The sequence below is a fragment of the Charadrius vociferus genome, unplaced genomic scaffold, assembly GCF_000708025.1.
Source record: "Charadrius vociferus isolate BGI_N301 unplaced genomic scaffold, ASM70802v2 scaffold45, whole genome shotgun sequence".
Lineage (NCBI taxonomy): Eukaryota > Metazoa > Chordata > Aves > Charadriiformes > Charadriidae > Charadrius > Charadrius vociferus.
The window spans coordinates 4,268,360-4,290,551 of record NW_009648712.1 but is presented as its reverse complement, the minus strand read 5'-3'; the positions used below and the strand labels follow the sequence as shown (position 1 = coordinate 4,290,551).

At 39.4% G+C, this 22,192-nt stretch overlaps 1 protein-coding gene across 1 annotated transcript in view; it reads left to right on the top strand.

Annotated features, from left to right (window-relative positions):
- The window catches only part of CDH2 (cadherin 2, type 1, N-cadherin (neuronal)), a 120,419-nt gene that overhangs the window by 82,031 nt on the left and 16,196 nt on the right, over window positions 1-22,192 (top strand). The window contains exons 5-14 of the mRNA XM_009886663.1: window positions 758-913; window positions 2,862-3,006; window positions 4,061-4,233; window positions 8,819-8,956; window positions 9,318-9,503; window positions 11,831-12,087; window positions 13,520-13,662; window positions 15,602-15,835; window positions 16,164-16,397; window positions 18,525-18,664. Coding sequence (XP_009884965.1) covers window positions 758-913; window positions 2,862-3,006; window positions 4,061-4,233; window positions 8,819-8,956; window positions 9,318-9,503; window positions 11,831-12,087; window positions 13,520-13,662; window positions 15,602-15,835; window positions 16,164-16,397; window positions 18,525-18,664 — 1,806 coding nt within the window. The remainder of the gene's footprint in view (window positions 1-757; window positions 914-2,861; window positions 3,007-4,060; window positions 4,234-8,818; window positions 8,957-9,317; window positions 9,504-11,830; window positions 12,088-13,519; window positions 13,663-15,601; window positions 15,836-16,163; window positions 16,398-18,524; window positions 18,665-22,192) is intronic.

Here is a 22,192-nt window from a genome sequence, read left to right as displayed (position 1 = left end):
AGGAGGAGGAGTGCACCAGGAGGCAGGAGGAAATGGGATGCGATGGGGTGAGGACGCTAGTTGTTCCACAGGATTCTGCAGCACAGATGTGGCCGTTGGCAGGAGCCCAGCACAGGAGAGGGCTTCCAACCATGTTACTAGTTGGTCATGATCAGCTTCTACAGGGATTTGTTGGAACTTGGTAGAACATTAGCCCAAATTGATAGGATATAGTTTTGCTCTGCCTTGTTGATGTGCAATGCTGGTGATTCACCTGTCCTCACAGATGCAATGCCCTGTAATTTTTCCTTTAGAAGGTGAGACCAAAGTTCAGTCTTTAAACAAAAACGGTGAGTTTCTAATGGGCTATTGCCAGGAGTGGGAGAGAGTCTATAGCTTTGGTCTGGGAAGATACAGAAGGGGGAGCGGGGGGGGGAGGGGGGAAGGGAACAAAACAGACTTTATGATAGTGTATGTTTTCTCTAGAATCTAAGCAATTCTGTTGTAAGACCACTTACTTGTTTTAGTTTAATACAATTTATCTTATTATGAGAAATAAGCAGGGATAGTTTTCTGTTCCTGAAAATTCATTGACCAGCTTTCTGACAAAGAGTGCAGCTAAAAACCTCAAACTTCATATTGTTTCCAGAATAATTATTCTTACAAGTTTAGCTTAAAGATGGGGGGAAAAAAAGAGCTGCTGTTTGTCTCAGCAGCAGTCCCATCCACTGACTATTTGTAACTAATGTAAATGCTATCTTTTTTTTTTGACACGTAGATTAGGTCCGATCGTGATAAAAGCCTCTCGCTACGGTACAGTGTGACTGGCCCAGGAGCTGACCAACCTCCGACAGGCATCTTCATCATCAACCCCATCTCAGGACAGCTGTCTGTGACAAAGCCTTTAGACCGGGAGCAGATTGCTTCTTTTCATGTAAGAGTTTAATTTGCCATAAATCAGATTATCAAATTGAAGATTAACATCTGCTTCAAACATGACTTGAGCAGCCGGCATTTAGTTTTCTATGAGTTATGATTTTGAAGAGTTTGTAGCAGATTTGTATTTATTGTACTTACTAAGGCTAACTCTTACTATGATTAAGCAGCTTAAATACTTCAATATATGTAAACAGTGATTAAATGTATTTAGATAAAGTAATTTTAAAAGATTGAAATATGGATACTGTAGCTTATAATTCAAATACAGACCATTGATCACAGTCTCCACTGTATTGTATATTTTTCAAAAGTTTACTTTTAATTCAGCAACTTAAATTAGGACGTGACTGCTATTAGAATTGCAGCTGCTGTGATTTGAGAAATGGATGGGAAGAATAACCTACCAATTTTCATTTTCAGGGGCAAATCTAAGCATTTTAATGGAATTGTAAATTAGGTCTGTCAGCTTATGAAAATGATATTCTTTGCTCTAAAGAAATTGACATAGTAGACCATGGATTCTGGTATTAGTGAAAAAGAAAGGTTTGAAGGAAGGGGGGAGACCAGGCTGTGACCTAAAGTTGTCTCTGCTTTTGAGACACCATGCTGAAATCGTTACAGAAGTCGCTCAGCTCCTAGAGAGAGTTTCTGGCATGTTGTGGATTAAAACACTCCTTGCCTTGCACTCCGGGAAACCCTTCGAGTTCTGCTCTGAACAGAGGAGGCAGCAGGAGGCACTGGAGGGAGGTGGGGGAATGGCTCTTGCAAGAGCACAACAGCTCCGCCGTCTGTAAGATTTTTACTGAGAATTTGGCATTGGCAATTCAAGATTTACTGAGTTATGAATTTAAATTTTATGAGTCATTTCCAGAGTGGTGAGTTAATAATGCCCTCTTGCTCCTTTCTAGTAGGTTTGTAGCCGAGAGAGAGAGAGAGAGAGAGAGAATATGTGTGTGTGTGTATATATATATATATATATATATATATATATATATATATATATATATATATATATATATATATATATATATATATATATATATATATATATATATATATATATATATATATATATATATATATATATATATATATATATATATATATATATATATATATATATATATATATATATATATATATATATATATATAAAAGATGGGCTTCAAGGACTGCTACAGGAGAAAGTTGTTCTTTTGCCTAGCAATTGCCTGGTTCTGGCCTGGATACATAGGTTTAAATTTTCAGAAAGGACTGTGTTCATTTTTTTTGGCTGTCCAATTTAAGATGATTTAGGGAAACCTGACTGTCAAAGGTAGTTACTCAGTACTTTTTGACAATCGGGGCATTAAATTTAAGTGTCTCAGTATCTTTGAAACTCACTGCATAAACTTTAGCTTAATTTTAGCCTGGAATTTCAGTGTGTTTACTCACAGTGATTTATCACAAACCTTACCTTGGTGTTCCAGGTAACACAAATCTATTCTGTATGGTTTTCCTATGCATTCATGTCTATTCAATATCCATAATATCAGTAAAGAATTTTTGGAAAGTGATGGCAGCGTTAAATTCCCTATAGATTATTAGTAAGTTGCTATCTGTTTGATATAAATCTACATATTTCTAGAGTCTGTTTTCTAATGGTCATTACTAAAACCAGATTTATGTATGACAGTAGGCATTAGTATTAATCGAAATTACATGATTCAAAATCATTTTCAGCAAGTCAAAGAAGTAAATCTGCAGCTTAGAATAGTTTAGAAGTCTGAACAGCAGTTCCACAAGCAACCTGAAAACTCAAATCGTCAATAGGAGGGAGCAGTGGCAATTAAAAAAAATACATTGAGCTAAAAACGTCTGGCCTGAAACTTCCTGCCATCGTTATTGTATCTATTTGTGCCTGTATGTTGTGCAAATTCTAATACTTCTAATGATTTTTGCAGCTGAGAGCGCACGCAGTGGATGTAAATGGAAACCAGGTGGAAAATCCTATTGACATTGTTATTAATGTCATTGATATGAATGACAATAGACCTGAATTCTTACACCAGGTTTGGAATGGGACAGTCCCTGAAGGATCAAAGCCAGGTAATACACAGGCTTTCAAAATCTATGCAGTAACATTTTGAAGGTGATGAAGGGGGGTGCCTTCAGACCTTGCAACGCTTTCAAAGGTGTCTTATTAGCATGATAAGCAAAATCTCAGATAATGTCTTATTATTTCACCTTATTTTTAATTCCCCTTTTAGAATGCTAGTATTAATTTCCAAAAGAAGAAAGTATTATGTACATAAACTAAAACAGAGAAATCTTTAAGAATATGGCTTTTAGATTCCTGGTTTGGAAAATCCTATTTATAGTGTCGCAGTTCTTACAGTTATGTTCATGATAGCCATTTTGACGTTCATTTAGTTGACAGCTCGGGGTATAAGAGACTTCCGAAATATCAGCAGATCCTGTTCTAGTTCTGAATCTCAGAGGTTTTGGAAATACTGGGATTTGAAATCAAACAGTTTCATTATAATTCTCGAGAAAACCCTAAATGTTGTTCACATCTCATTAAAATTCTAATCGGCTCAGACTAAAGCTTGCACTATGGCCGAAACCACTTTCTTAATTTGTCAGTAGTACAAAATGAATTTTTGAGAAAGGTTAGCACAACAAATGTGTTTTCTCACTTTGCAGTGTTGACTTGGCATTTGAGATGAAAAGAACATGCATCTCAAAGACTTTGGAAAGAGTATTATTTACATTGATTTTCAGTCGTTACCAGTATGTGCACCGATTCTGAAAATTAAGTATATTGCCTTTGGCCCAATTAATAACATTTTTACCTAAACGTGAGGAGCTCTGTTGTTACAGAAATGTTATTTATGGCAGAATTGTAGTATTTCATTGTTTATGGAGCTTCTTCAGTTCTAAGCAAATCTGATATTTTATAAACAGAAAGTATTTTTATCTCCTCTTATGTATTTTAATTACTCTGTTGGTGAGTCTTGGGTTTAACCAGTTTGTTTTAAGTAAGAGAAGGAATGTGCAGAGTTTACCAAAAGAAATACATGCTTTGACCGTTGCTTGTAAGTGATCTTGTGTAATCTGAGTAAACTGTTTATATAACATCAATTATTTATCTTGCTGCTAGGAACCTACGTGATGACTGTTACTGCCATCGATGCTGATGATCCCAATGCACAGAATGGGATGCTGAGATACAGAATCTTGTCACAGGCCCCGAGCAGCCCCTCTCCAAACATGTTTACAATCAACAATGAGACTGGTGACATTATCACCGTAGCAGCTGGGCTTGACAGAGAGGTATGGCTGCATTGTACTTAATATTGTGAAGAAGCACATTTTTTGCTAGTAACTTACAAATACCTCTCTCCCTCCCTGGTCTGAACTTTCTCCCTGGAAAAAAAGGAAATTAGGATGGGGCTGCAAATTGGACCTGTATGTTCTGTACATGTAGTCACTCTCGGATCGATGGGGTTGTGGAAAGGATCTTATCTCAAAAGCCTGTTTGCTTTTAAGAAACAGGTACACACTGAAGCAGAGCGATGCAGATAAGGACCTTGGGTGCTCGGTCTGGATGCTGAGATGGGAGGTGTTCCTCAGCTTCAACCTTTTCCTCTTGCTGAGCTCCACAGGCAAAGAGTAGATGGAAAATGGAATTGGTTATATGTTTTATTGAATTTGGAACCTCCAGGAGAGCTTCTGTCCTCCCTCTGTCCTCTTCCTTGCTCTTCGCAGAGAGGTGGTAAATATTTGAAATCATCTGGATGCTGCATTGCTGCATTTGCAGTAACTCCCTGATCTGAATTTTGCTTATTAAAATTAACCAGGAAAAATATTACCGATTTTAAAATTTGAAAAGCATGTTTCTAAGAAATAAACCAGTCAATATTGGAAGCTGCATAGATAGAGACTTGTCTCAAGGCCTGGACAAGCATTCAAAAGCTTAAAAAAAGAAAAAATAAAAAAAAAAGACTCTCTGACTGTTAATAATTCCCTACTACATGCTGGTCAAAAAAAGAAAAAATAAAAAAAAAAAACCTCTCTGACTGTTAATAATTCCAAGTCTTGTTCTGTCTAGACAGTTCTTCACCGTGCCCACCACCGGAGAAAGAGGATGCCAGATCCTCCGCTCTGGTTCACCCATCTGTGAGGTGGGAATAAAAATATTTCCCTCGCAACTCCAGATCTTTCACATGGACTAACTGTGCTTTTGAACCACTTGAAAATTTCAGAAGAGATAAGCATTATTTTATAAACAAACTATAAAATCCAAACAAGTCTTATTCCAGTGCATCTTTTTTCAACTTCTGTTTTACTAACCTCATTTTAGCTCATTAAATCTGAAGGGTTTTTTTAAACTGGATTTGCTGTTCAGCTTTTAGCTGTTTGCTTACACTTATTTAAACTGGAGAAGAAAAATACTTTCTGATGCTCTGGGTTGGCTGTTAATATTCTGATGCATTTCAGTTTAAAGGGGCAATCAGAAGGTTTGAAAAGCTAAACAGACTGTTAGATGTTGTAATTAAGTTTTAAAGTTTTATTAACATTCATTCTATTTAAGTTGGTTTTGAAGAGGAGGAATTTGAGGAAAGGAAAACCCTGAACTTTACTGTATTGCCCTATTAAATTAAAAGAATGATGGGCAGCTTTGCCCTTGTTTTTAAAATCCCGTGGTCATCTTTGACAGGTGAACTTTCAGAAGGACATAGCGATAACTCTGAGTTTTATTACTTAGTGACTAGCTGTACCAGAGTAATTTAACTTGGAAGAAACCAGCTGTCTGTGGAGCTTAGGCCCTTGCATTAACAATTGGAAGTGTCTTGTCATTTGCCATCAGTTTTCCTGATGGATCACCGTACTGATACCCTAATGAGTATTTATAAACATTTCTTGCTCATATTGAATATTAATGATTAATGTTAAATCATTCAAATATTAAATTAGACTGATATGAGATAAAATGGTTTCCTTCCCAAGCCGTTGCTCTGCTTCCTTCATTTCCTGAGTCATTTCATGGAAGTCAATTAAAATAAAATGACCAGGAGTCTAGAAAGTCAGATCTGAATCGAGCAGGACTTGTGACTGTGGATTGGGGAGTGCCTTGTTGCACAAGTTTCCTTGTTGTCCAGGAACCTCAGCTGGGCTACCCACTTCTGCCATTCCGCCCTTTCATCTAAGTCCTGATTCTCTTTGTAAAGCTCTAATTAGGCTTACAAAATACTAGATGCAATTTTAAGTTCTTAGGTGCTGTGACCCACTATTTCTGGGAGCATAAGTGTTGTAGGCATTCAATAAAAAGAGTGGTTTCTCTGACAGCATTCCTCACCTGCTAGTACTGTAGGTCAACATGCAGAGCGCACTATCTGTGCTAACATGCACAGGAGGAGAGTTGCTTAGGTAGGGGACTCAGCTAAAGGCAGAAGTTTTTCACTTGCTGTCCCAAATGATGCTCTTTCATGAGATCCAGCTGTTCTTATTTCTTCCGCTATTGCTGTGGAATTCACTTCAGCGTTAAAACATCTGCCTTGCTGCTGGAGGTGCCAAGAAGTCAGGCAGGGTACTTAAATTTACACACTGACATTCCTGCCTTGCGTGAGGTTAATTCAGTGAAGTGCTCTTTTATTTGGCCTGTGTTGAAGTGGAAAGATGTGACCTGATGAGGTCTGTGTTCTTTCTTGAAGCTGCCAGTTCGTTTTCGGATATGTTGCTGCAAAGTCTCCATGCAGGCTGCTGACACATGCTCCACGGCTTATTCCTGGCTCCTTCTCAACCCACAGTTAAAAGAGGAGAGCCACCTCCCCCAGTTTCCCTGTGCGTGGAAAGTTGTACCCTTGTTGATTTCTGAAATTTCATTCCCAGCAGTTGATCTTCTGTATGTGAGTGCTGGAAGGGAGAGGAAACAAAAACACATATACTCTGTCTTTTGGGGCACTTTTTGGGGCAGTTTCTAGTGTGCTGCTTCTGTTGGAATTAAATAAGAAGATTGTACGGAAGTGGAGTCTCTGTGTAATAATAATGGAGTTTCCTTAATGAAATTTGCTTCTTGGGATCAATGTGTTAAGACCCAGATGAGTCAGAAGCACCTGCTGTTTCAATAACATAGAATCATCTGGCTGCAAGATTTGCTTCAATACTGGTGTAGATTTTATTGCTTCACAATAAGTAAAGTATATATTTTTTTACTGGATGAAAGCAGTAGAAGTATTTCTTTGATTCCCTTGTGACTGCTTTTCTTGTTGGTGTCATGAAGGAAACCTTTAGGATGTTTATTGAAGCCTTTTGAAGGTCACTTTGCAAGTATATTTTCCAAGCCAGAATTCATATACATACTTATGCATTATTAAACATATATATTGCATTTCTATATAAGTCATATTAGTCTTGCTTTTTCTAAAGAACCTTGGTGTCCATATGCAGTGATACACATTTCAGGTGTGTTGTAAGGGTTCCTTTGTGAAAGAGAACACGAGCATAAATTATGTTCAGTGGGAGATAAAGATTTGTACAGCTTCTTTTAAAAACTTTTTTTATTTTTATTCAGTGGCTCATATTTGCTGCTTGGAAGTGTGCATAACCGTTAAATCTCTAATGTCTGTTGTAGTGTCTGGCCAAAATTTGAAAGAAAGTTAGATGTTATCAGTGGAATTGTCCTTGTCTATTTTCTGTATTAATATCCATAGTCCCTTTTGGTGAATAGTTGCCATGAGAAGTCATCTGTCATATACCCCAATCTTTAAGTAGTGGGAGAAGATAAAGTACCGAGTAGAAAAACTGTGCTTTTTGTTAAGTGTATTTGTTTTGCCAGAAGGTTTTTTGCCAGTGTTAGTAAACCATTCATGAAAGTGTTATTTCAAAGTAATAGCAGCTTCTTATGTTTGTGCGTTTTCTTTTGGAAAGAACTGAATGATAACACCTAGCTCTCTCCGAGCTGGGAAATGCCAGATTTGAAACTGAACTGGTAAATGAAAAAGCATGCACAATATTTGCATTTCACGGTAGAAGCCGTTGATGAGTTAAAATCAACTTCTCAGCAGCTCTACACAAAAAGCATCTTTCTAGTTGGTGGTTTGGTGGTGGTTTTGTGTTTTTGTTTTTGGTTGGTTTTTTTTTTTTCTCCTTTTTTTCTTAATACAACCTCAACAACTTGTTTTAAACAGCGAGCCAGTTTGCTGTCAGGTCTCTGTTGGGCATTCCTTGTGCTGGGGGGAGCCCTGGCCCCACTCCAGCACTGCTGGGAGAGCGGAGCCGCTACTGCTGGCACAGGAAGCGGCAGGAGGAGGAGGAGGCGGAGACGGCCATCTTCAGCCGGGGTGTTTAACATTTATGGAAATAGCCCGTGTGGTTGCTCCCTCCCCATTTCTCCCAGTGCCCTTAGTCGTCTCTGTTAGCCTTGACATCTTTGGTTTCCATAGCGATCGCAAGAAGCTGCAACAGCGGTTTTATACTTGGGCTCGGCTGAAACAAAACCTTGGCAGTTGTGGCCGTTTGGCCAACGAACCTGCTCTGGCTCAGTTCTCTTAAATGCTTTTGAGGACGTAGCCTGTTTTAATATAAACTGCACTCTGGTGCTTTTCCCCATTTGAAAAGCATTTGTAAATCTGAGAATAACATTAACTGTACAAAGTGGGTTTGGGTTTTGAGAGTAGGAAGCAGACAGCCTGTCCTCCTCTTGGTGATATTTGAAGAAAATCAAGCAGTAGCTCAGCATAGCGAGATGCAACCTGGTGGTGTATTCCTGTGGCACAAACTTTGCTCCTGTCATTTTGGGTGATGCTAACTAGAATAAACAGTGTGATAGGCTCCATTGCAATTTCGGAAACACCTGCTGTCCTAAGGTAATGTTAGTTTTGTCTAAAACTTATGTTGATGTCATTTTGTGTTTTAGAAAGTACAGCAATATACATTAATAATTCAAGCTACGGACATGGAAGGAAACCCAACATATGGTCTTTCAAACACAGCAACTGCTGTCATCACTGTGACAGATGTCAATGACAATCCTCCAGAGTTCACCGCCATGACTGTAAGTACAGGGTGGGAGTAACTGAAGGATGTGCATATTTATAACCATTCCCTGCTTTTCTCATTATATTCACAGACAGTAAATATTTATTACTTACTAAATAGTATACTGACAGGCAGAATTGAAGTATGTCCAGAATACATATCCCTTAGATACGGTACTCTGCTTAGGCCAAACGGCAAAAGATGACAAGGTAATCAAACCATCAGTTTTGTGGGTGGCCTCAGGTAACTTCGTTAGCTAAACTGTCAGAGCTCCAGTGAAGAGACACTCCCTAATGTTGATGAATGTTCAGTATAGTGTTGCTCTTTTGTGCTTCTGCAGTCAAGGTAAAATGATTTCTTTTATTGTTTTTTTGCAGTTCTACGGGGAAGTACCGGAAAACAGGGTGGATGTGATCGTAGCAAATCTGACAGTAACGGATAAAGATCAGCCCCACACGCCTGCATGGAATGCAATGTACCGAATGACCGGAGGAGACCCAACGGGTCGATTCACTATCCTGACCGATCCCAATAGCAATGATGGGCTGGTGACAGTTGTGAAGGTAAGAGATGCTTGTGCTTCAGAGAATTAAGCAGAGATGAAAGAAGTGGGAGAACACTGAGGGTGGAAAAATGTGGGCTCCTGAGGCCAGGATAAGTCTGGAAAGTAAAATGGATGGGCGCCGTCTGTCTTGTTAGAAGTAAGCCATCCGTCTCTTGGAGCGTTTGCTTGTTCACACTATCAGTAGTATTCCAGCTGATCAGTTTTAAAAAATCAGGCGAGGTTGTTGAAAATGACAGATTTTGAAGCTTTATTTGCCAAAAGATGGGAATTAGTCTGTGAAAAACCATTTGCTCAGTATTCGTTCCTAGTGTAAAGGAACAGCTTCCTACCTCCTGGCCTCTATTAGTAGTCACGCTTGTTATCTGTGGGTTTTATGTCAACATGTACCCATTAAAGGAACAGATAGAGGCAGTCAAGGCACAATCAGAGAGGAAAAAGTGATAGGTGGGAGGCTACTTCTACAAGAGGCTTTTAAAGACTGGCTATTTTTAAAACCTCACTTAAATACCTTTTATGGAATAACCTGTCTTATCTTCATTCTCTAGCCAACACAGCTCTGTGTTGAGGGGTGACTTATTTCAAGTGATAATAACAATGTGGTTCTATAATTAAACCTGCCAGGCAGTAGCCACCTTTCCTCACAGCCCTCTGATAAGTGTCTCGTCTCTGAGTTGGCCTGGTCAGGTTTTGGCTGATCCACTTAGGGAAGTCAAGTGTGAGATGCCAGTGTTTCCATTTAGAAATTAAAACATTCACTCCCCCGCCTCCCCTTTCCTCTTTTTTTTTTTTTTTTTTTTTTAAAAATCTTCTCAGTATCTAGGTGAGTAAAAGATACAATTTTTTGTATAGCTATAGTGGTAATTCACACTAGGGTTTGGGGTTGTTTCTTTGTTTTTTTGTTTTTTTTTTTAAGAACTGTCTTAGTTTTATAACTACACTTTCCCAGAGGTACCAATAGTTATATTGCAGTCTTCCAGCAAGAATTATGCAAGTGTCTGTGGCTTGTAATTAGGCACATAAGCATCTTTTTCAGATCTAGGAATGGTATCAAACTAGAAACATCTGGAAAAGTGAATTTAAAAAATGCACAGATTAAACTAAAGTATTATAAAGAGAAGCAAGCCTAAGATTCCAGATGTCTAACCTGTTTGATATAGCTGTGCTCACTTACAAATTTATTTTTAACAAATTCTATCTCCTCTACTGCCGGAGTATCTCAGTGCTTTCCTACATCTGACTGGGTTTAACAACAGAGTAGCAGCATGTGGGAGCCTCATTGGAAAAGGAACTTTCCTACAAATGCAAGGGAATGATGGACCTGTTTGGAAGGGGGCCAGCCATACCATCTGAAATCAGAGGCTCTTAAACAGCATAGGAAAATCAGCCTGAGGTGGTAAATGGCAGTTCTGCAGTCTGACCAGCAGCCCTCCTTTAAGCACCCAGACATAGGAAGAGTTGGAAGCCTACCTGCAATTTTTTATTGGCAGTGCAATGAGTTGATCTGTCAACCTGTAATGAAGATTGGATTGTCTCTTTGTCACTGACTTCATACTGTCACATGCCAACTGCCGCTGGAGGGTGTAGGGTTCCTTCAAGTCTAGAATCAGTGCGAGTTGCACAGTGCATAGTACTAAGGCAAATCGGGTCTCGGTGAAAGCCTCACCCCTATGCAGCATGGCAGAGGAACTCTAGCTTCAGACTGGTTTTACTCCTTAAATCGGACTTCTGGCTCAGTGAGGAAGTCCCCAAACTGAATGTTATCTGGACTGTGAAAATGGGAGCTGTAAATGTACCAGCAGTGGGATTAGCTGGGATTACAAAGTTTTTCTAGTGAAACATTAAGGGCACAGGAATCTCTGTGTCTTAGATTCTTAGATCAGAATCTGATCTATGGGTCTAGGTATGGTCATGATCTTGTTCCATGGAAACCTTCGTCATAACAGAGAAAGGCAGGTTTCTTTCCCCAGGAGGCACATCTGCTCACATGAGTGCCTGGCACAAAGCTGAGAGTTTCTATATCATTTTCTGATGAAACGACTTGTTTCCTCAGTTACCACCAATGGCAGTACCAGAGTAAGTTAAACCCAAGAATGACGAGATTTCTAGTTGTTCTGACTTCAAAACTGTTGCTGCTGCTAAGGAAAACCCCAACCCAGTCTTGTGTTGAGGTGTTACATTGATTGTGTTCCCTTTAGGCTCTGTGCTTGTTTTTGAGAAAAGCAGTACAAGTAATGTTTAAAAATGTGCTTTAAAGTAAAAATGTTATTGTGTGTTCCTCACTATTGTAAGTAAATGTCAACACTACCTGCTCTTTGCTTTTCCCAGCCTATTGACTTCGAGACCAACAGGATGTTCGTACTTACTGTAGCTGCGGAAAATCAAGTGCCTTTGGCTAAGGGGATTCAGCATCCTCCCCAGTCAACAGCAACTGTCTCCATTACAGTCATTGATGTGAATGAGAGCCCATATTTTGTTCCAAACCCTAAGCTTGTGCGTCAAGAAGAAGGGCTACTTGCTGGTAGCATGTTGACAACTTTCACTGCTCAGGACCCAGACCGTTACATGCAGCAAACCTCTCTAAGGTCTATATAAGCATTTTGCAGTTACTTAACAATTGGAATGCAATATCCATGTTCTAGAGTGGGTGGGGAGCGAAGAGACAGCTTATGAAATGACTGCATTTACCATAGCATACAGCTATACGAATACCTCCTGTGTTTTTTGTGCAGCTGTCTCTAAAGGGATTTTTTGGCTGTAGAGAAGGTCACCTGACCACCATTCACAGATTTGTAAACTGGGTTATCTTCTAATGCTAAGTCCCACTTCATCAAGTTAGAATGAAGTTACGCATCTGTATACGTGGCATCCCAATAAATTCAGTCAGAGCAGACACATGCTTGTGTAAACTAATATAATTGGCAATTTAAATTAACCTATAATTTTGACACAGCAGCAAAACCACATTTGATTGTTGACCAAATCTGAAGGGTTTTCTTTTTACTTATTCTCCGGCAATGCAAAGTACTGCTGTTGTCCATCGGTGAACTCTTGTACCGATAGCTGTGATCATAATTGGATCATAATTTGCCTAATGTCTAAAACTATGCTAAATGAGAAAAGTGAAGAGGATAAAACATGGAAATTTTAAAAGCATGCTTTTGCATACCTCATTTAAAACATGGTCATTGACCATAAAGCTAAGGCACAACGACTAGCCTTGGGCCAGGTCTCGGGTTCCTAGCTTATCCAACAGCTTTTTTAGTTCATGTGGAGGAAACTCCAAAACTTCTTTTCTGTCTTTGCTTCCAAAGTCAAGGTTCTTACAGTTTTGTTTTCTCTTAATTTTGGTTAGCCGTTCCTGATATTTTGCTCATGTCTGGACATAACCATTGTAGACATGATAGCATGAGGACTTAACGATACATCTATTTTTAACGACCTAAAAGCTTGCACTTATCAAAGGGCAAATTTATTAGATAGAAGGATGGTTTTGAAAGACACTCCTCTTTCAACTTAAGAGAATCATGCAGTAAAACCAGGGCCTCTACAAAATTAACTTCAAGTGATATTGGAAGCGCTAGAATAATGCGAGGTAGTGCTGCTCTAACACTCTTGATCCATTGTTATCTCCCTCCTGTTCTCAGTGTTCTCATAAGATAAAAGTTAGTATGAACAGCTCTGTAGGTATACAACAAGCAAGAAGAATCCCTAATGAAATATTGTAATTGAGTCTGAGTATGCATGTTATATAGTTTACAGTAATTATCTGATTTACTGCAGTTACATGATAATTTACATGGCGGGGCACTTCAAATATGTACATGTAGGAATGTTTTTTATAAGTGTTTTCAAGAATTTTAGTGACAAGACTTAATAAATGGAAATTTGTGAAATATGATCGCCAAATTCCAAAAATGTGTTCAGAATACAAGTTAAGTTAAAAAACTAATATTGTCTTTGTTGTCAATATTTACGTTGGCAGATAAATAACACATCTTGTGATCAAATACACAGGTACTCAAAACTTTCAGATCCTGCAAACTGGCTGAAAATTGACCCTGTTAATGGACAAATAACTACTACAGCTGTTTTGGACAGAGAGTCAATATATGTGCAAAACAATATGTATAATGCAACATTTCTTGCTTCTGATAATGGTGCGTATCAACGTTGTATATTTTTTCAAAAAGTTTTCTTCTGTGTGGTTGAATGGCACTTGATTTGACTAGGGCAGAAAGCAAGATATGCTTAGAATACTTCCAGTCGGAAGTCTGTGTTAGTATCAGACTTTGCATATTTCCCAGCTACTGGGAAAACGGGCTGAAAAATAATTCTGTGAGTTTGGAGAAAGGCACTGGCTTAGTTCCGTTAGTCAGCTTTACGGAAAACTGAAAAAACCTGCACAGGATTGCTGTAGGCTGAGTGAATGCACAGCGTGAGTGGACTTTATGGGGAGTAACACATTGAGGGAGGGGTGTTGTATTTTTCCACATTCCGGCTACAGCAGTGCAGAGGAAATAGAAAAATGTGTCTTTTCATTGTCAGTTTGTTGATGACAACAGTCTCTGCTCAGAAACAAGTCCTTTGAGTTTGGCTGGAGTGCTGTACTGTTGGGCAGGTGCAGCTAAGAACGTTCTTGCATTAGAGGAGAAAACTGAAACACTGGGGTTATTTATCTTGGAGAGAAGATAAATGGTAAAATTTTGCTAACTGATACAGAATAACAAAGCTAGATCAACTAATTCTGTCCTTTTGGCCCTGTTCTGGAGAAAAGAAGTAAGTGGAACTGGAAGATTATGTGGCGCTAGGGGTGGAATGAGAACCATTGCTAATTATACTGACAAATTCAGCACCACGTGTCCACATAAATGTGTGACCTCAGCAAGGTTTACGGGAAGCATCATACATTCAACAAGGCCAAGTGCAAGGTCCTACATCTGGGTTGGGGCAATCCCAAACACAAATACAGGCTGGGTGGGGAATGGCTGGAGAGCAGCCCTGAGGAGAAGGACCTGGGTGTGCTGATTGACCAGAAGCTCAGCATGAGCCAGCAATGTGCAATCGCAGCCCAGAAGGCCAACCGTATCCTGGGCTGCATCAAAAGAACTGTGGCCAGCAGGTCAAGGGAGGTGATTCTGCCCCTCTACTCCACTCTCGTGAGACCCCACCTGGAGTGTCCAGAGGAGAGCCACAAGGATGATCTGAGGGCTGGAGCACCTCTCCTGTGAGGAGGGGCTGAAAGAGTTGGGGCTGTTCAGCCTGCAGAAGAGAAGACTCCAGGGAGATCTTATTGCGGCCTACTAGTACCTAAAGGGGGCCTACAGGAGAGCTGGGCAGGGACTTTTTACTAGGGCATGTAGTGATAGGACGAGGGGGAATGTCTATAAACTGGAAGAGGGCAGGTTTAGATTAAACATTAGGAAGAAGTTTTTCACTTTAATGGTGGTAAGGCACTGGAACAGGTTGCCCAGAGAGGTTGTTAAGGCCCCATCCCTGGAGGTGTTCAAGGCCAGGCTGGACGTGGCCTTGGGCAACGTGGTCTAGTCGGAGGTGTCCCTGCCCATGGCAGGGGGGTTGGAACTCAATGATCTTCAAGGTCCTTTCCAACCTAAACCATTCTATGATTCAGTATGGATAGCAAGAATCTAGTTAGTAGTGTGGTGGAAAGTCAGTATTAGAAAGAATTTAAATAGCACGCAGGTGGTAAAGGGTGGTTGTTAGTCTTCAAAGTTACAAAATAATTTCTCCAGATGATAAGCTGTCCGAATTTTTCACCTTTTTCTTTGAAGCGTTTGATGTAGACTGTGCCTCTGGAGAGGAGCTAGCTGTCTGGTCAGTAAAGTGGTTGAGTCCCCGATGTGTGGATCTGCAGTTATTTGTTGAATTTTGCTGAGTAGGGCACTTTCTTCTGCAGACAGACTACATAAGAATTTGCATGTTAGCAGGAGCAGTGACAATGTTAGATTGGCTTGGTAAAGACAGAATCCCCAAACTGAGGTGAACATGTGTACACGGCAATAGAAGAGTGTTGGTATAGCTTTATTTAAGTAACTTTCCAATTGGAAACAGGCTCAATACTATTTTCTTTTCTTTAAGGAATTCCCCCGATGAGCGGAACTGGCACACTACAGATTTACCTGCTGGACATCAATGATAATGCCCCCCAAGTGAATCCGAAAGAAGCCACGACTTGTGAAACACTACAGCCTAACGCTATTAACATCACTGCTGTAGACCCTGACATAGATCCAAATGCAGGCCCATTTGCCTTTGAGCTGCCTGACACACCTGCTAGTATTAAGAGGAATTGGACCATTGTTCGAATTAGCGGTAATTAACCTTACAGAAATCTTAACGATGTTAAAGAAATTATTGCATGTGCTTTTCTGTATTTTTGTTTGGTGTTACTTCACAACATACATGAGTTTTGTTAATATGAATAGGAAAGCACCTTAGCGTAAGTTTCCCAAAGAAAAAGAAATTTAAAGGAAGAAAAGATGTTCACAGTAAGAAAGAAGTCTCTTATCCTGAGTGTCCTGTAGTGGGTTGAACAATAAGTTAATACAGAGCTCAAAGATGAGCCATTTTTGCCAATCCTGTTTTAAACCCACATAAGTAGTACATTACTTTTAAACAAGTGCCTTATTTTCATCCGCAGGTGATCATGCCCAGCTGTCTTTAAGGATCAGGTTCCTGGAGGCTGGTATTTACGATGTGCCCATAGTAATTACAGATTCTGGAAATCCACACGCATCTAGCACTTCTGTGCTGAAAGTGAAAGTTTGCCAATGTGACATAAATGGAGACTGCACTGATGTTGACCGAATTGTCGGCGCAGGGCTGGGCACTGGTGCCATCATTGCAATTCTGCTTTGTATCATCATCTTGCTCAGTGAGTAGATAGATCTCTTAACACTTTTCTCTTCTTGTTTTTACAAGTACCTTCTTATGTTTTAGTCCCATGTACCTTGACAAAGACAGGGGAGTGATTAAAGACTGCAGTCCAAGAAGTGTCGCTGCTTAGTTTAATGTCTTGGACAAGTATGTAAACTTTCTGATGGTAAAGGATTAGGAGTCTGTGAGACAGATCTTAACTAGGACTTGCATGGCAGTCAAGCCCCACAGTGGGTTTGCGAAAGAGATTTTCTGTCTGTGCCCATGGGCACTTGTTATGTTACATCAGTGAGTGACCAGGTTGAAGATGTGATTACCCCCCAGACATCTAGTCTCTCTTGTGCTGCTCATACTGTGCGATTTGATGCCACCCACAGTGGGTAACGGTGCCTTTAAGGAGTGCTCTGGTGTTAATACTGGCGCGCTTCAGATTAATCAAAGTAGGCTATTTGATGATTTTGGGAAGTAATCCATCACAGTTCTTCATATAAGGCCCAACAAGCAGGCAGCCGTGCAGGAACGGAGATGTGTGTGTTTAAGTACTACCTAAAGCTGTGCTAGTATTTCATTTTTGTGTCAAGTGCATTCAATAAGGGAAATGACTAAACATCATGACTAAGTGTCTGTCCAGTGCAGTAAATTAGACGCTAGCTCTCCTACACATTATGGTTAACTGATTCCTGATTGTGGTGGAACCCAAGGAAGGGATTAACGTGTTCAGAGTATACTGTGCACCAGTCCAGAACATATAAAATGATGGAAAGGAGTAATTTAAAAAAAAAAATTAAAAGTATTTGAGCCTGGCTAAGCCCATGGCTGTACACAAGGGCAGTACAATTATTTTCCTGAGACAAGGTACTCTTAAAATGTTAGGTATTGAATCAACAGAGCTGTACTGAAACTATGAAATCCTTTAAGATGATATTCATATATTGACATTCTGACCAGACGTGCTGAGAGAGTTGGGGTTGTTCAGCCTGGAGAAGGGAAGGCTCCAGGGAGACCTTATAGCGGCCTTCCGCTATCCCAACCCTACTTAAAGGGGGCCTACAGGAAAGATGGGGAGGGACTCCTTAACAGGGAGTGTAGCAATAGGACAAGGGGTAACAGTTTTAAACTGAAAGAGGGTAGATTTAGATTAGATATTAGGAAGAAGCTACTGTGTGGGTGGTGAGACACTGGAACAGGTTGCCCAGGGAAGTTGTTGATGCCCCATCCCTGGAGGTGTTCAAGGCCAGGCTGGATGGGGCTTTCAGCAACCTGGTCTAGTAGAAGATTTTCCTGCCCATGGCAGGAGAGTTGGAACTAGATGATCTTCAAGGTCTCTTCCAACCTAAACCATTGTATGATTCTAGATACATTGGGATTTCTTTCCATGAAGATGGTTGTAATTGGAAACGTTCCTATTGTATTAGAAATTAATTTCCTCACATTTATTCTATTTTGTTTCTCATTTGGTTTTCTCTAACAGCTTTAGTTTGTAAACAAATAATATAACTTGAAATTGTTGAGATTAAAGATTAAAAATATATAGCTCTAAATACCACTGCGTTTTCCTCAACCTTGATTCCTCTTGCTTCTAAACATAAATCTAAACTTAGGCAACAATATGGTCTGTTCCTGTGGACTGCTGAGCCGTATGCCAAAACAGTCTAAGCTTGGTGATGTTTGAACATCAGAATTACTTACACTATATAAATTGATATATGTTCTCGGGACATAGCAGAAAAACATATAAATAATGTAATCTTTTTAGAATTCTTGCCACTACTGGAGAGGTTCCCTACTGAATCCAGTGGTTTATGAAGCTTGGTCTTTCTCACTTCTTGTCATGACAAGTTTATTTTGTAGATGTGGAATGGTTTTGTGACTTACGACCTTGAATATGTGATTGATTTCCAAATCAAATTGCCTGTAGTAGCCTGAGTTTAAACATCTCATGCTTAAGCTGCGTTCTGTACTTTTTTTAATATTAAAAAACCAACCTTATCTAGAACAGTCAAAACCAACTTTCCTGGATTTTTTTTTTCTTTTTAATAAATCTTGGTGTTAAATTTGTACAATTTTCCATGGCTGTACTTCAGAATCAAGATGTGGTTTCTTGTCTTCCCTTTTTGCCATGTAGTTTTAGTTTTAATGTTTGTGGTATGGATGAAACGCCGTGATAAAGAGCGTCAGGCAAAGCAGCTCTTGATTGATCCAGAAGATGATGTGAGGGACAACATTCTGAAATACGATGAAGAAGGTGGTGGAGAAGAAGATCAGGTGAGGAATGGTTACAGTTTTTTACATATAGATTTGCACTTCACTCTCCACTTTATTTTGTTTCCATTGACACATTATGACAGGTAGCTAATTTTTGCATTAAATACTGAAGGCAGTAATGTTTTAAAAACCTGAAATATAACATTGCTTTCTCATGTTGTTTTTTGTAGTTCCAGAGATACCAATTGCTTGCCAGTAAGACCAGTATCTGGTCCACTTACAGTCACAGCATTCTGCCCATATTCCAACTAAGGCTGTTATATTTAAATGAAAATTAACAATCACTCTCATTGCAGTATGTAAACATTCTTCACTCCTTGTCTGAGATTCTGTTAGATAGAATCGCCAGTATAGAGTGCCTAACATAGTCTATGCCAAATATGACCATTTTAGTGGTGGGTGGATGCCTTTCTAGATGTACAGTAATGTTGACTATTGACAGATTGGCCACTACTGGGATTTCAGCTTGGAAAGTATTTATGTTTCAAGTAGCTGTCAGGGCACATCTGTGTTTATTCAAATACCTTTCTAGGCAGGTGCCATATGCATTTACTCTCACGTCACCTCTGGTTGAACCACTGCTGATATGTCCAAGGACCAGGAGTGATGTGTATATGCTAAGAATAGCTTCTTTTTCGCTCTCTCTTAGTGAGTTTCGAAGCAGTGTGATTTCCTTCCTTCAGAGGAGGTTTATTAAGTGCTTTATGAACATGACAAACAGTAGATTTATGCACGTTATCAGTGGTAGAAGTAAGTGTAATAATTATGAAGGGAACAGTGCATATAATAGAGCCTAAGAAATTTTGCAGTACAAAGCCTTGAAGAATTAAATGTAATTCTTCTGTACATCCCCAGTCACAGTCATCCGGCACTTGAGATAACTGGAAAGTGTCTCCCTTCACTTGTACAGACATTTATAGCTTCCCTCTGCTTGTTTGTTTGTTTGTCTAAGTTTGTGTTCCCCTTAGTAATTTCCATGCTTCCTGCATTTCCCCAAGTAGTGTTCCTACTTCCTGGCTTTTCTGCATAAGTTCCTTTTTAAGCAATTTGCAAAGGAAACATCAGTTTATACAGTTCTGGAAAATCGCTTATGCTACTAAATAAATTGAAGACAGCCCTTTGAGTCTGTATGTGTTCCAGCTGTTTGTACATAGACAGTTTGAGTACAAGAATTGCATCTAGTTTGTGCATCTGTTATTGCACAGAAGAGTTACAAGCTTAAAAAACATCAAGAAAACTCAGTCCTGTGAGAACCCAGTTCACATATTCCCAGCTCTTGTTCACCCACAATTCTGTGGAGCATCTGCTCAGCAATTTTCATGTGATTCTTGGTTTTTAATTGTTGTCCACACAACCCTCAGGACAGAGTCAGTAAAGTTCTCAAAGTATTTACTGTTCTTTGGGAAGTCACAGGTGATGGTAGAGTAGTATTGGGAGAGGTTGTGCTGCAGATAAGAATCTTTTAAGGATTGTTGGAACAGCGTACAATGAGAGTAAAATACTTAATAGTTTAGAAATGGTGCTGAAGTCTCTCCTCTCTCTGTCTTGTACTGTGCTCCTCTCCAGTGAAAGTGCTGTCTTTGAGAGAGGTAGAATCAGGGTAGTGCGGCAGGAGGTAACATTGTGTGAATGCCATAGGGATTAGCAGGATGTAAACCATCCATAAATGCAGCCTTTCACCAGTAGTGAATGCGCGCAGTGCATGCGATGAAAGGAAGAACTTTTGATGGGTGGAGTAGCATTAAAGTTGTAAGAAATGTGAAATTAGCATCGTTGCCTCTCAGAGTGAGCAGAGGAAGCACCTAGACACAGAGAGGTTTAAGGGCTTTATAGAAAACTGAATGTTTTTTAGCTGCAAAACTCCTGCTTGCTTTCTAAAGACAAATTTTAAGGCCATGATTGCAAATTAATTATCTTAGCTGCCAGCCACATAGTTTAGGTACACCGGTCCCTTTCTTGATCCATTGAGCAGCAGACCATAGTGTCTGAGTGTCTAAAAGGCCTTTATATGCTCCAAACGTAACAAACATTGCAGGAAAAGAAAATAAAAGCTCATACAAAGTATAGCAAGCTTTTATAACCACTTCTGTAGCAGGAGTTTTAGATCACTGTGTAGGTAAAAAGGCGATAGGTTCTCCCCCAGCTCTAAAGTTAGGAATTTGTTCCTATCCAGAATGGCTGAATAGAGATCACACAATTTTCACATAAGCACTTAGGTTTCTGTCTACAGTGGATAATGAAAATAAGTTCTATTTGGCTTTTCAGAGATTTTTTTTTTTTTACTTTATTTTGGTTTGACGTTTTGTAAAATCTAATTTCTGCTTGTGCTTAAGTAGATGATGATAGGTTCTAAATTCATTTGTTCTTGGTTTCCTCCTTGTCCTACTCATTTCCTGTGCCCAGGGGAAAGAGCGATGGTTGTATTTGATCGTGTTTTATTTGGTTTTGCACACATTTTATGTGAAATGAAGAACTTGGAATGCTAAGCTTTTGAAATGTCCCAACAAGTTCCCTACAAGTAGTAATCTCATCTCTGTGAACTGTGGCTTAGCAAAATACTGTACAAGCAAAGCTGTGTGCAGAACATTGTGGGCAAAAGGCACTGGCCGTAAAGATCTTTGCATTTTTGTCAAAGTTAAAATAAGTGTTAAAGTGTCAAAGTTGAAGCGTTCTAGAAAAGCATGAGACTGCTGTCAAAAATCTATTTTCAGAATGAGGCCTCATAGGGTAAAACTGCCACTGTTCTATTAAAATAAAGAAAAAATATTTCATGTCAACCTTGCATCCACAAGTCATCAGCAAATGACAGAAGAAAATGCTCTACGTCAACATTAACTTTTTATGGTGCACTCTCCCCAAAACTATCAGGATTGATTGAACAAGCAGCTTTGGTAGAAGGCAGTGCACAAGGTGACTCAGAAAGACATCTGCATCTCATGCAGCAAAATAGAAGGGAGTGCTCAAAGCTTCACGTAAATCTCTGACAACAATATTTTAAAAGTTTCAGATATATTTTCATAATCCGTACCTTTTGAAATTACTTCTATTTATAGCAAGCAAATTACTTAGGCCTTTTTAAAATCACCTATTTTTCTTGATGAATATTTGAAGACCTACCCTTTGTGGCCTCTTGTTTTTCTTGTTTATCCCAGAATCTTAGGTGACTTGACTTAGGCTGGTAGGGCTTGAAGATGAGTGATAGAACTTATGACTCTTTGCATCCTGAGCCATACTACTTTTAGACTTTGTGGTTTTGCTCTTGAAGTAATTTACTTATTCAAGAGGATTTATTTATTTATTTGGAAGCCATGTAGTTGGGTTTCTTAGCTGTCATGGCAGACCTAGAAACTCCTAAAGCATGCTCGGTATGTTCCTTTCAAACTCTTTGTATGTGCTATCAGAGTAATGTCTCCCACAACAAATTTGATGAGTTCCAAATTCCAGCTAGTTCTTCTGAATCATAGCAACTGTCAACAACAAGGTGGAATTTCTGCTTCGTTTTCTTTTTTTTTTTCTCTTGTGCTAGCA